General features: G+C 51.8%; 1 protein-coding gene across 3 annotated transcripts; it reads left to right on the top strand.

The window, feature by feature from the left end:
• Positions 1 to 5,912: 5,912 nt before the first annotated feature.
• SLC35C1 (solute carrier family 35 member C1) lies at positions 5,913 to 13,718 on the top strand. Of its 3 annotated transcripts, none has more exons than XM_055308624.1 (3): positions 5,913 to 5,982; positions 7,337 to 7,863; positions 11,413 to 13,718. In XM_055308624.1, exons 2-3 carry the CDS (start codon positions 7,368 to 7,370, stop codon positions 11,970 to 11,972), a joined length of 1,056 nt encoding a protein of 351 aa, XP_055164599.1. In that variant the 5' UTR covers positions 5,913 to 5,982; positions 7,337 to 7,367; the 3' UTR covers positions 11,973 to 13,718. The 3 variants fall into 3 exon arrangements, with proteins under 3 accessions (XP_055164599.1, XP_055164591.1, XP_055164585.1); XM_055308616.1 differs by lacking the exon at positions 5,913 to 5,982 and adding an exon at positions 6,786 to 7,101; XM_055308610.1 differs by lacking the exon at positions 5,913 to 5,982 and having other exon boundaries at positions 7,111 to 7,863.
• The last annotated feature ends 305 nt before the right edge of the window (positions 13,719 to 14,023 follow it).

Below are 14,023 nucleotides of genomic sequence, written 5' to 3'. Positions count from 1 at the left end.
ATCCAACACTGGCCCCTCACAGTGGACATTTGTCATTTGCCAGCATCCATCCCTCTTCTTCTAGTGACAGCTCCTAAATTTCAGTTCCAGAGCCACCCTCCCCCCATCCACCCTCACACCACCTCTCCTGGGTCGAGGGGTGGAACTTGCAATGCAGGGCTTAAGCCAGTGGCCAGGTTTATCCAACTGATCACCATGATGAGTCAAGACCTGAGCCAGACCACTCAGAGTAAACCTAAAGGCTTCTGAGAAATGGTGATATTTTTTTTCCCACCAGACTAAAACACCTAAATGTCGGGGGAATGGGTAATCTCTGTACCTTTTGCTCAATTTTGCTGTGAACTTAAAAGTGCTCTTTAAAAAAATAATCTATTTAAAAACAAACAAATAACAACAGCAAAACTCTGAATGGGGTAAGGTCTGGAAAGTTTGAAGCCATCCATGATGCCATCACAGGGAGCCTGAGAACAAAGCCAATACCTAGAGAAGAGCCCAGACCAGGATTTGTTTGATGACATTTTTTGAGCTGCTGGGTCAAGCTGCATCTAAACCCAGGACTCTCCCTGAACCTTTTTTAAAAGATTTTATTTAGTTATTCATGAGGGACACGGAATGAGAGGCAGAGACATGGGAAGAGGGAGAAGCAGGCACCGTGTGAGGAGCCTGATGCAGGATTTGATCTCCGGACCCTGGGATCACAACCTGAGCAGAAGGCAGACACTCAAACACTGAGCCACCCAGGTGCCTCTGGACTTTTTTTTTTTCAGTGACCTAAGCCAGCAAATTCCATTTTGCTTCAACAAGCTCTCTCCTACCACTCCCTATATCATCTGGAATGAGAATCAGAGCCTTTTACATCTGAGAGCAGGGTCACTCCAAAGGCCCAGAGACCCAGGAAACCAACTGGAAAACCTGGGCTCAGGATGAGCTGAGCTCATGGAACAGGACAAACTTTTGCTCAGCAGCCAAATTGGCCTGGGTTCAAATGTGGTTCTCACCTCTTCCCTGGGTGGCCTTGGGCTAGTGACTTGACATCTCTGGGTCTAAATTTCCTCATCTATAAAATAGGGATGATAATGAGATTGCCCTCATAGCATCACTGCAAGGACTGACAGGCTGCACATAAAACATCTGGCCTGAAGCCACCCTCTAACATGTGTTAGCTGTTAGTAAAACACCCTCTGCCAAGAGGGACTGACACTGGTGCTCAATTCCCACAGGTGAACTGCTAATCTGGGGGAAATCGCGAGCTTGCTCCTAGATTACCCAGATGCATATTACAGGGGCTTTAGAGAGTTATATTTTTGGCTACTCTAGATCCAACAAGAACAAAAAGACCTGCGTGTTCCAAAGCTAGGTGCTTTCCAGAAGCCAGACCAGGAAATAAAGGTGACGTCTCTGGTAAATGTTTTTTGTTACAGAGCAGCTAGCTCTTTGCTAATCCTCTGCAATTTTCCCCATTCTTTTCCCATGTGGGGACCTCCTTTTTGCTGACAAACCCTCATCCCTGGCCATGCACCCCATGCCTTGGGATTTGCCTATCCTGAGATTGGCTCTTCCATTCCTTATCCTTATCCGGTAAATGGGCCCTGCCTTTGGAATGCACCATCCCACGCCAGCTCTGCAGCTTGGCTTCCCTCCTTGATAATTGTATCACCTACATTGCTGGCTCAGACCCAGTGCCAGCCAATCCCAAGCCTTCCTGGAACCTTACATATGAGTTCCAGCAACCGTGAATTACCCATTAGAGCACTATTGCAATTGGGACCATGGTTGCCTGCCAAAAACAGAATATCGTGCTGCAATGGCTCACTCTGATAGGGGTTTATTCATCTCCTACAATAAGGAACAAGCAGCCAAGGGATGGGATGACAGCTCATCTCCATGCTTCTGCTCTGCCATCCTTAGCTTTCTTCCTCAGATCTTTTGTCTCATGGTTACAAGATAACTACCATCCTTCCAGACCTCGGGTGTGCATTTAAGACAGAACATATAAGAAAAAAGAAGCAACAAAGAATATACTTATATCAAAAAAAGCAAAGCTTCTCCAGAAATCCTCAGCTTATGACTCACTGGCTAAAAGTATGTCGCATGGTCACATCCAGCTACAAAGGAGTCTGGGGAATAGGTATTCTTAGGTGGAAACACTGACATACAAATAAAATATGGGTAATGTTAGTAAGGAAAAAGGATAAAGTAATATAGAGTTAAATAGGGGTCAGCAAACTCTAAGCAGTGAACCACATCTGGCCCATGGCCTATCTTATAAAATTTTATTGAAACACAGCTGTACCCATTTGTTTGTAACATTACAACAGCAGTGTTGAGTAGTTGCTACGGAGACCTAATGGCTCACAGAATCTAAAATATTTACTTTCTGGTAATTTACAGAAAAAGTTTGTCAATTCCTAAGGTAGACAATTAGCAATGTCTACCACATGTACCAGCAAAGGAAAGACATAATTTTTTTTTCTGGAAAGAATATATTATTTTCAGAAGAACACCCCAATCTTCATAAAAAAAATCAGATATGGAAAGAACCAGATGTCCACCGACAGATGAATGGATAATGAAGATGTGGTCTATATATAAAATGGAATACTTATTCTCAGTCATCAAAAAGAATGAAATTTTGCCACTTGCAATGACATGGGTGGAACTAGAGGGTATTATGCTAAGCGAAGTAAGTCAGAGAAAGACAAATACCGTATAATTTCACTCAAATGTGGAATTTAAAAATAAAATAAGATAAAATCAGAAAGCGAAGCAAACCATAAGAGACTCTTAACTACAGGGAACACACTGAGGATTGCCCGAGGGGAGGGGGTTGGGGGATGGAGTAATGGGTGACGGGTGTTAAGGAGGGCACTGATGCAATGAGCACTGGGTGTTACATGCAACTGATGAACCACCAAATTCTAGCCCTGAACCTATTAATACACTAGATGTTAACTAAATTGAATTTAAATTTTAAAAAATTTAAGGAAAAATCAGAACACTTTTTGTTCTGCTTACATTTATTTTACAGTTTAGTATTAATTTTTAATTTTGAATTACATATGGAATAAATGAAGAACCTCATAAACTTTCAAGGCTTAGGGATGATAAAGGTCTTAAATTGGCCTTGATTTTCAAGCACTTCTTCTGGTGGTCTGACTTCCATTCATTCCACAAATAGGTACTGAGCATCTACTATGGCAAGGTCATGCTAGGTCCTGGACAAGGACGGTATAGATGAATGGATGAATAGATAGATAGATAGATAGATAGATAGATAGATAGATAGATAGATAGATAAACTGAGAGCAAGAGAGAGAATCAGAGATCATTATAATTATATCATGCCTTCAGGGACACCTGGGTGGCTCAGAGGTTGAGCATCTGCCTTTGGCTCAGGGCGTGATCCCAGAGTCCGGGGATTGAGTCCCACATCGGGCTCCTTGCATGGAACCTGCTTCTCCCTCTGCCTGTGTCTCTGTCTCTCTGTCTCTCTCTGTCATGAATAAATAAACTCTTTTTAAAAAATTATGTCATGCCTTCTAATTTTGGTAGACAACTAGTAGCATCCACCACACAAAGCAGGCTCAATGAGTCCATGTTGAACTCAGGGATGAGATAGTTGACATCTGTGTGTTCCCAGAAACTCTCATGTCCTACTGTTGCAGATCCACTGTCCCCTACACCTGGAGGTTAGTTCCAGCCACTCCGTCTTGCCTGCAAAGATCGCCTTCTGACGTCATCACTGGCTCCCAGCCAAGGCAAGAATAGAACTACACCCGTAAAGGGCCCTCCTTCCTGGATTATTACAGCATTTCGCCTGCCACGTTGATGACCTTATGCTCTGCCTCCCACCAAGTTCACACACTAGGTAATTACTCAGGACAAGACCTAAAACCTCACCCTTGATGAATGGTTTAGACAATTAAGAATCCTTAAGAAAAATTCAAAAACAAATGTATTGTGCAAAGTGCACAACTCCTGAGGCCTCAGACCCCTAAGAAACACACCCCTCCCCCCTTTCCCTCAGGAGGAACAAAAAGAATTAGAACCTTGAGAAACTGGCTATATGGGCCTATTATAACCTTCATGCAGGGGAGTGACGCTGATGGGGAAATTTCAGGTAAAATGTAAGGACAGAGATTGGAGGCAGGGATACACATTGGTCAGATGGCTTGCAAAAATCCCAGACTGTGCCCCCCCCACATACCTAGCATGGACTGCCCCCGGTCTCTCCCAGTGAAGATCATCTGGCCTATATACAGTATGTATCTCTTCCCTGGGGGTTCAATGTGGCAGCACATTCATCAGATAAATTAATTCTGTTAATGTGCCAAGGAGAAGGGCCCTTCCAGGAAACCAGGTCCTCTCATAGATGTGTTGGCCCTGTTTGCTATTAAATTATTTGTCATAGTGAAACATCAGGCCTAAGAGGGAAGAGCAAAGAGGCAATGCTTCTGAACAAACGGAACCCACAGCCTTCAAAATCTGGCTCTGGAATGAGACCCTCCAAGTAGGATTCTGATGACCAGCTCAGGCCCTTTCAGTCCTTTAGTCCCCAAAAGGGTAATTTGATCCCAAAGGTGACAAGATGACCAGGTGGCATTCTCCACCAGGACACCAGCCCATAAGTAGGAAGCAGAAAGGCCCAGAAGGGAGAGTAGTGCAAGTCCCCACAGAGCAAGGGCCAGAGGTCTGATGGAAGAGAATAGGCCAGAGGCAGGCTCACTCTGGGGCGTTTGCACCTGCCATGGGGCTGCTGGACAGTGCTTATTTCCCTGTAACCCTACAGCCTCCACATAGCCCACCAAGGCCTGTGTTAAGTTGGGTGCAGGATTAATGCAGTCAGCATATGAGACTTTTTTTTTAATATTTTACTTATTCATGAGAGACACAGAGAGAGAGTCAGAGACACAGGCAGAGGGAGAAGCAGGCTCCACGCAGGGAGCCCGACATGGGACTCGATCCCGGGTCTCCAGGATCACACCCTGGGCTGAAGGCAGCACTAAACCGTTGAGCCACCCGGGCTGCCCAGCATATGAGACTTTAAATGTACCCCATAGGTACATTTTATTAAAATGAAGGTACCCTTTTATTATGGAAATTTTCAAATGTACACAAAAGTAAAATGACCCTTAAAATCCCCCTGTACCTCTGCCCAGCTTCAACAATTATCAACATTTTGCCTATCTTGTTTTACTTGCCTATCCACCTCTTTTTTTTCCCCTTTGGTGAGTATTCTGAGTACTTTAAAGCAAATCTAAGACATCTCACCTGTAAATTATATCGTACTAATTAAATGGTGTTTGAAATACTACAAACAGACGGTAGTCCCTACTTTCAACCATACCAGCCAGAGTAATGAGCAAGGAGATTGAGACACCTTGGTTTAGTCCTGCCAGCCGCCTTCTCTTTACAACAAAGAGAACTCAGAAGTAAGGCACCCGGCGATGTTGGTGCCAAAGCAAAAACCAGGGAGAAGTCGGCCCTCAGGCTGCCTGGTGAGTGACGGACCCATAGCTGATAAGCGACTTCCCAGGCCCGGGTCCTGGGGGAGGGCAGAGGACCCCCCACTCACTCCTGGCAGGAAGCGGTTCCAGCACACACTTCTGGAAGCGCAGGCCCCAGGTGAGCAGCTGGCCAGGGATGAAGCCGGGTCCCAGGATGTGCAAGCTGCGGTGATTGGAGTGGGGTATCCCGGGTGGCCGGGGTACTGGGGTTGGGGTGGCCTATGGAGACAAGAGGAGGCTCGCTCCCACGACGGGCGGGAAACCCGGGACCAAGGTCGGCTAGGGCCGGGGTCGTCAGGCCGCCGCCCCGGGGCCCACGTGGGGCGCAGGCGGCCGAGGCTGGCTTGGCGCCCACGCCCGGGGCTGGGAGCAGGAAGTCGTCTCCAGCGGGCGCGGCCCTGGGCGCGGTGCTGCAGGTGCGGCGCTGCAGGTGCAGCGCTCGGGAGCCGGGCGGGCGGCCAGTACCGAGGAGGAGGTGAGCGTGGGGTCGCCATTGAGACCGGGGAACGCAGGCCCCGGGGCCAGAGCTGGCGGCTGGGCCCGGCTTGGGGAAGGGGTTTTTATAAGGGGAAGGGAGCCTGGGGGATGGAGGGGGGGATGTTGCCTTGATGCTTGCATGGGAGGTCTTCTCAAATGGGGGGGGGGGGTGGAGCGCAGACTGATTGAAGTCCTGCAGGGATATTGTTGCCTCCGGCCTCACTGAGCGCCACGGGGCGGGGGGGGGGGGGGTCTCAGGCCTGTAAGAGGGATGGGGGAAGAAAATTGGGAGAAAGGAAGGGAATGCGACGGGAGTGAGCTGGGATAGTAGAGGAACGGGGCGGGGGTTGGGGGGGCTGGTATGGGGCCTCGACGCCCAGGGACGCGAGGCGCTGCGGAGGCCCTGGGGAGGCGGCCGGGCCCGCGTTGGGGGCCGCCGGGGACCTTCACGTGAGCGGAGTCAGGGGCAGTGAGCTTCTGGAGGGGATGCAGCTGGGCGGGGGGCGGGGCTTGCAGCCAAGGGGCCGGGGCTCAAGCACCTATAGAAACCTTCCGCGGCGGCCGATCCCCACCCCCACCCCCCACCATCCCCGAGCGGGCAACGCACTGGATCCGAGGGCGGCGGGGGCCCAGACGCGAGCCGGCCTCGGAAGGTGGCGTCTCGCCGGCTGTGGCTTTAAGGACGACGCCGGGCGTGCGGGCCCTTTAAGGAGGGGTCGGGGGCGTGTCAGGAAATGAGCCCTGGGCCCGCCTCTGCCGGGAGGGCGGCCTCGGACGTCCGGGGGCTCCGGGGCTGCGCGCCAGCTGGGGCCCCGGGGGCGGCGCGCTGCGGGCTGCGGCCGGCCCGGCCTCCTCCCGCGTCCTTCGGACCCCGCCCTGGGCACCTCTGACCTTCCCTGCACCCCTCTCCCGAACCCCTCGCACGGCCCCCTCCAATCAGCTTCCTGCACGCCTCCCCCTTCTCCCTGCAAACGCCCATGCCTCCCTGTCTTCCCCACGCCGCGCTGCGCCCGCTCCGGCACCTCGCCCTGCCTTCCTCCACCCCCTCCCCCTCCTTCCTGAGACCCGTCCCTACCGGGCTCCGGCCCCCTCTCCCCTGACAGGTCTTCTGTCTAATGTGAGCCTCTTCCTCCCCCCCCCCCCCCCCGGCCCCGTGTCTTGTCTCATGAGCCCCTCCGGGTGGGGGCAGGTGGTGGGGCTCCCGCCAAAGCAGAGCCTGTGGATGGGGAGGCCTCTAGGCCATCCACCCCACCCCACCCCCGGACAGTTGAGGGCTGCGGCTTGCAGAAGCTGACAAGCTTCTGTACTCCAGTTCTGGTAGGGTGACCCGGTTCCTCTGCTACCATGAACAGGGCCCCCCTGAAGCGGTCCAGGATCCTGCACATGGCACTGATGGGGGCTTCCGACCCCTTGGGAGAGGCAGAAGCCATCAAGGAGAAACCCTTTTTGCTGCGGGCATTGCAGATCACACTGGTGGTGTCCCTCTACTGGGTCACCTCCATCTCCATGGTGTTCCTTAACAAGTACCTGCTGGATAGCCCCTCCCTACAGCTGGACACCCCCATCTTCGTCACCTTCTACCAGTGCCTGGTGACCACGCTGCTGTGCAAGAGCCTTAGCACACTGGCTGCCTTCTGCCCTGGTGCCATGGACTTTCCCACCCTGCGCCTGGACCTCAGGGTGGCCCGCAGCGTCCTGCCCCTGTCAGTGGTCTTCATCGGCATGATCACCTTCAATAACCTCTGCCTCAAGTATGTCGGGGTGGCCTTCTACAACGTGGGCCGCTCACTCACCACGGTCTTCAATGTACTGCTATCCTACCTGCTGCTCAAGCAGACCACCTCCTTCTATGCCTTGCTCACCTGCGGCATCATCATTGGTGAGTGGCCAGCCAGGACCATGGGGAGTGGGGGCAGGGGAGGGAACGGGGGCCAAAACCACAAGGAGCGACCCTGCCAAGCATCTTTGGGCTTTGTTTGTCCCTGCTCCCTTTCACAGATTCAGATGAGGAAGAGTCTGGGCCCAGAGACCATAAGTTAGAGGCCTAGCCAGGGCCCCTCAAAACAAGATGGCATTATAATCTAAATTTCACAAAGGGGAAAAACAAGATAGAGAGAAGTTGAGTAATTTGTTGAAGATCACACAGCTGATAAGTGGCAGAGCTGGAGTCTGATCTCAAGCAGGCTGGCTCCATATGCTTGTCCACTGTATTGCTTCTCAGGGGTTCAAGGGCCCTGACTCCCTATCCAGTGCTATTTCCAGAGGAAAGTACATCTTATAATAAGTATACATCACCGTCTGGGCCTGCAGGCTCATAGTCATGGCTAAGAGAGTGAAGAGAAATAAGCTTGGTGAGGTCTTAGCTGTCTTTCCACAGTTGACCCCTAGAAGAGAAGAATTACTGATGGGGACATTGTGCCAATCATTCACATATGGCATCTTCTTTGTTCCCCTGGAGATCACCTGAGTGGTAGTATCTCCCTAATCAACTCCATACAAACAAGGAAACTGAAGATCAGAGAGGTTAAGGTACTTGGCCAGGGCCACACAGCTAGAAAGTAGCCAGGCTGGGGCACAAACCCAGATTGGCCAGACTCCCAGGCCTATGTTTTTAACCCCCCGACTCTGCTCCTGTGCCCTAGAGATTGCAGCTATGCCCTCCAAGGCAGTACATGACCACATGTGTCTATTTCAATTTAATTCAACTTCAGTGACATGTTTAACATTCAGCTGCAGGTGTTACAGTGTGAATCTGTGGCCACATTTCCAGTGCTCAGTAGCCACATGTGGCCAGTGGCTACTGTCTTGGAAGCGCAGATTACAGAACATTTCCATCCTCACAGAATGGTTTTTTGCAGCACTCTGGGTAAGAGTGCACCCACTTCCTTCTGAATCCTCCCAGGACTCTGATATCCAGGAACGTGGTCTTTCTTCGAACCTGTTTTTCCTGGTGCTGTCAAGCTCATGTTGATTGACCTACATATTCTTCACTGGTGTCTCAGAGTCCCCAGGCTGAGGCACACAGGTGGCAGGAGAGGGGCCCTTCCCCTGCCATCCGTCCTAGAAAATGTTACCCTCATTGACCAGCTGCTGGATCTCAGACTACTCAGTCCAGGTCCAGGAAGGGAGAGGGGACAAGGCTGAGGTTAGGGTAGAAGGAGCAGCTGAGACCTCTGGCAGATTTTCGCTTGTCCCTCAGAGTCCCAGGGCTCACTTAGCAAATGCCCACTGGATCTCCACTTCGGCCATGAAGACCCTGGGAGTACGGGGCAGAGGGAGAGGGGAGCCTGGTTGGGGGGCAGGGAGAATTTGCATGCGGAAAAGTGAAGTTACTAGGGAAACTAGGCCCAAGTCCTAAAAGTAATCAAAGTAGCTGATGGTGTGATAGCTCTGAGAAAGGGCATTCGCTGGCCCTACTGATGGGGCCCAGGGGCCAGGGAGGCTGGTGCTCTCTGCCTGCCCCAGACCCAGCCCCCCTCTCTGCTGTGCTTCCCCTCAAGATGGGTGTCTGGTGACGATTCCTGGGTCACTGCTCCTTTCATTGTACCTTTCAGAGCTCCTTCTGGGTGCAAGCCCCTCTAGGATGCAGAACCTCATGGTGGATGTCTCCTCTGGACTTGGAAAGCAAGGAGCCAGGGGACAGAGGGTGCCCTGGCTAATCCTCCCCATCCCCAGAGTAGGCCTATAGATACCTGTTGGCAAAGGTTCTGCCAAGAAAGAAAATACCATGCATGAGTGCCTACACCGTAGTTGGTGCCTTTTCTCCTTCAACCTTTAAAACCACCTCCTGAACAACCTCCATTCACATCATTCATTCATTCATTCAACAAAAATGGCCAGGCACAAGCCGGAGACCATGCTAAACTTTGGGGATGCGAATTTGGCAAAGGCGGATGGGGTGCCTATGCTCCCGAGGGCATGGTGGTGATGTATGGCAGTGAGTTATGCTGCAGGGGTGAGGCTGTGACTGGAGTGTAGAAAGGAACCTGGTGGTGGATGGGGAAGAGTGAACCCAAGTGAGGGGTGGAGAAGAGGAAACCCAAGTGGGGGTGGAGAGGAAGAGGGGGTTGGGAATGGGGTAATCTAAGCAGGCGTTCTGAAAGTACTAGAGAGGTATAAGGAAGGGGTGAGGAGAGAATGTTCTAGGCAGAATTAAGTACCTGTGCATTTCTTCCTGTTTGGGCCAGAGCAGGAATCGCCAGACAGGAGGCTGCCTAAGTTAAGGGAGTTGGTATGTTTCCTGGGGTAGTAGGTGAGGAGGGGCTTTAAGCCAGGACAGGACCTGAGCAGATCTATCTGTACCTTAGGAAGACCTGGTTACAAGGTGGGAAGTAGTTTGCGGGGGGGGGGGGGGGTCAAGAAAGTTATCGTATCATCTAAGATGAAGGAAATGGGAGCTCCGAAAAGTTAAGCCAACTTCCTCAGGCTCTAAATGGCAGTACCAGATCGGAACCCAAATCTCTCTGATGCCAAAACTTTTTGTCCTCCCCCACGTTCCAGATGCTGTGGCAGGGGATACAGCCCTTGTAAGATTCAGCCCCTGGCTCCTGGGAAGGTGGTGCCTCGCTAAAAAGATGGGCAGGCCAGGAGTCTTGCCGGGAAGCCCAGGCAGGAAGAGACCAGGAGGAGATCTGGGGGCTGGAGGTATCAAGAAAGACTTACTCCCTGGAGAGACCAGCTTTGACCTTGAAGAATGCATAAAATTTCCCAGGAAGGAGGAGGAGGGTGTTTCTGAGGCAGGAAATGAATGAGGACACTGAGTCCCCACGTGAGGAGCAGGGAGATGAGAGAGACAACTTGAGACAATCGTAGGACAGAGACAGGCAAGGAAGGGTGTGGGAAGCCCAGTGTGCCAGGCTGAAGAGCCTAGACTTGATGGTGGGCAATGGGGAGCCATGGAAGCTGTGTGAGCAGGAGGTGACACAAGACGAGAGTGTCCCAAAGAGAGTCAGGCCACAGGTGATTCTAACCCATTGTAGGCTCCCATTTTACAGACAAGGAAGCCACGGCTCTGAGACCTTAAATCACTTACCCAGGGTCACCTTAACCATGAAGCACTCAGCCCTTTGGAGCTCATTTCTGATACAACTTTCCAGATGCCTCAGGCCAGCACAGTCGCGGGTTATGGGTTCTCTGAGCACACTGCACTGTTTTATGACCCTCATTACAATTGTAATTAAAGAAATAATTGGGAAATGAATCGTTTTAATGTCTTCCTCTGCTAGAATGTAAGCTCCTGAGAAAGCGTTCATGTCAGGGGCCACTTCCCAGCCCTTGTGTGGTGCTCTGCACGTCACAGAGCGTTTATTGCAGAGAGGGCTGGAGGATGGGACGGTGAGGGCAGCATTAGTCTGTGAACTCTGGTAGCAAAATTCTCTTTCTCTTCCCCATCTTCACGCCCCTTGCCCTACTCCTCTCCCCACTGCAGGTGGCTTCTGGCTTGGTGTGGACCAGGAGGGGGCTGAGGGTACCCTGTCTTGGACAGGCACCCTCTTTGGCGTGCTAGCCAGCCTCTGCGTCTCTCTCAACGCCATCTACACCAAGAAGGTGCTCCCGGCAGTGGATGGCAGCATCTGGCGCCTGACCTTCTACAACAATGTCAACGCCTGTGTCCTCTTCCTGCCCCTGCTCCTGCTGCTGGGGGAGCTTCAGACCCTCCTCAACTTTTCCCAGCTGGGCAGTGCCCACTTCTGGGGCATGATGACGCTGGGTGGCCTGTTTGGCTTTGCCATCGGCTACGTGACAGGTCTACAGATCAAGTTCACCAGCCCCCTTACCCATAATGTGTCTGGCACGGCCAAAGCCTGTGCCCAAACGGTGCTGGCTGTGCTCTACTACGAGGAGACCAAGAGCTTCCTCTGGTGGACAAGCAACATGATGGTGCTGGGGGGCTCCTCTGCCTACACCTGGGTCAGGGGCTGGGAGATGAAGAAGATTCAGGAGGAGCCCAGCCCCAAAGAGGATGAGAAGAGCAGCATGGGGGTGTGAGCTCCTCCAGAGACCTGGGGATGGCCCAATAAGGGAGAATGCCCAGGGTAAGGCCAGAAGAGCCATGAAGGTATCTCTCTGGTCCCTGAGAATGTCCTCTGGAGGGAGTACTGTTTGTACTGTTTACAAACGTGATCACAATCAGGTGGTTGAAACGGAACCAGTGTTTTCAAGTAATGTCAGAAAGTTGCCAAACCCAACTCAACCCCCTTTCCTGTTTCTGGGTTTTGTCCTCCCTTAGGGAGGAGGGACCCCAGGGGAACAGCCAGTTAGGTTCTCTAGAAGAACACTAGCTTTCAGGGAGTAAGAGCGCGGCACCCCTTCCTGTTCCCCTTCCAAGGGCTTCTACCTCCACGTGACCTTTGGAGTTGGGGATGGGCCACAATCTTTACGGGACACCAGTAAGTCTTCCCTTATACTCAGGGGAGATGGGGGTGTGACCCCACCACAGGCCAACTGAAGGGATTTGGGAAACCTCATATCTCTGGGTCCCAGGATGCAGTGAAGCTTTGACCCCACAAATCAGCCTTCTAGAGGAGAGTGTGGGCTGGGCTAAGGGAGGAAACAAGACAGACCCATGTTGTCTCTTCTCCGTGTCGAGACCAGCAGGCCCCATGGAAGGGCACAAAGGATCACGCGTGCCCAACCCTGGCCCAGGAACCCCAGGGACCTATGGGAATTGGCCTGGGAATGGAGCACATCATAGGAAAGCACCCTCTCCCCACCATCTGCACCCTGTGTTCCTAGCTTTTGAACACGGGGGAGCCATACAGCTTTTACAGGTTGGGCAGGGTCATTAGCACCCACCCCAATCCCTGATACTGAGCAGTGTCATTCCTCATATCCTAAGGAGCACCTGACTCAGGTAAGCCCTCGGGGGGTGGAGCCAGGTAGCCCTCCCAGCTCCACCTTCTCAGAGCTTCATCCCCAGGGGGCTGGTGGAGCCAGGGCCCTGGCTCTGAACTTCCCACCTCAGTGGTGCTGTGCCATCTCCAATCTGATCCCTGTGCAGGCATTGTAAGCTGACTATGACAAAGGCCATCAACTGACCATTCTGCTTTATCCCTGAAGTTAGGACTGAAAGAAACTGCTCCTCCCCTCACCAATCCCCTGTGGCCGCAGGATGGCCCTCATGCCCCCATCCCTTCTGTTGCACATTCTGTTCCATAGCCTGGAGGTAATCCCTGATGTTTTTAGCCCCTCATAGGGAAAGGCCGGAGGGCTTGGTCTTCTAATTCACCGAGGTTTCTAATGAGGTTAGTAGGGTCTGATGCCCTGAAGTGAGTGTGAATTTTATTAAAGGTGGGAGTAAGACATTGTAATGTAAACCCTGACGTTGGTGTTCTTTTCTGCAAATTAGGTGCCTGATTTAGCTCTGATAGCTAAAGCATCCACTTCAGAGATTGCCGGCCACAGGACAGGACAGAGAGCCAAGTGGGGAGGGGGCCTGTGTTTTAAAGATCTTGGTTGATTTCAGTAACCGATCGGTTGGGTCATTTGTTTTGTTGTTGTTACTGTTTTCCTCTTCCTACACTTTAAATTTCCACTCTGATGTTCTGAATCCACCAATAAAGTGTGAGCCCACAAAATCCTCAACCCCAATAAAAGCAGAGCCCCAGGCCTGTGTGTGCTCTCTCAGTCTCTCTCCCTTCCCCCACACCCCCCCCACCCTCGCATCACTGTGTGGCCCCAGGTGTGCTGTGTAGTTTCCAGATCCTGTAAGGAATAAACCTTTATTTTTTTCAATGTTTTCTGATGGTTATTGCTGGAGGGTATCTTGGAATCTTAAGAACCACAAGGCCCGGTCCCACTGCAGCATTTCTTGGTGACAGGCTGAGACCAGCACAAAACAATCAGTGTAGTTGGCAGGATTGCACGATTGCCCTTGCAATGAACCGAGAGGAATGCCCTTGTTACCTGGGATTTGCTTACTAACCACCTAAGTCAGGTGGATGACACCATCTGGATAAGGAACACGGACTTGCTGGGGGTCTATCCCACTGCCACGTGCTTTCTCACACTGCCTCTGTGGTGTTCCCTGAGATAGTCCC

This window comes from Nyctereutes procyonoides, unplaced genomic scaffold, assembly GCF_905146905.1.
Source record: "Nyctereutes procyonoides isolate TBG_1078 unplaced genomic scaffold, NYPRO_anot_genome, whole genome shotgun sequence".
NCBI lineage: Eukaryota > Metazoa > Chordata > Mammalia > Carnivora > Canidae > Nyctereutes > Nyctereutes procyonoides.
The sequence above is the reverse complement of the archived record's forward strand: the minus strand, read 5'-3'. Positions and strand labels throughout refer to the sequence as shown.

What these genes read in the sequence shown, in the direction of transcription:
- SLC35C1 (XM_055308610.1), top strand. Translation starts at nt 7,329, where the DNA reads ATGAACAGGGCCCCCCTGAAGCGGTCCAGGATCCTGCACATGGCACTG. An exon ending in CACCTGCGGCATCATCATTG is followed by an intron (nt 7,864 to 11,412) that starts GTGAGTGGCCAG and finishes TCCCCACTGCAG; the next exon opens with GTGGCTTCTGGCTTGGTGTG.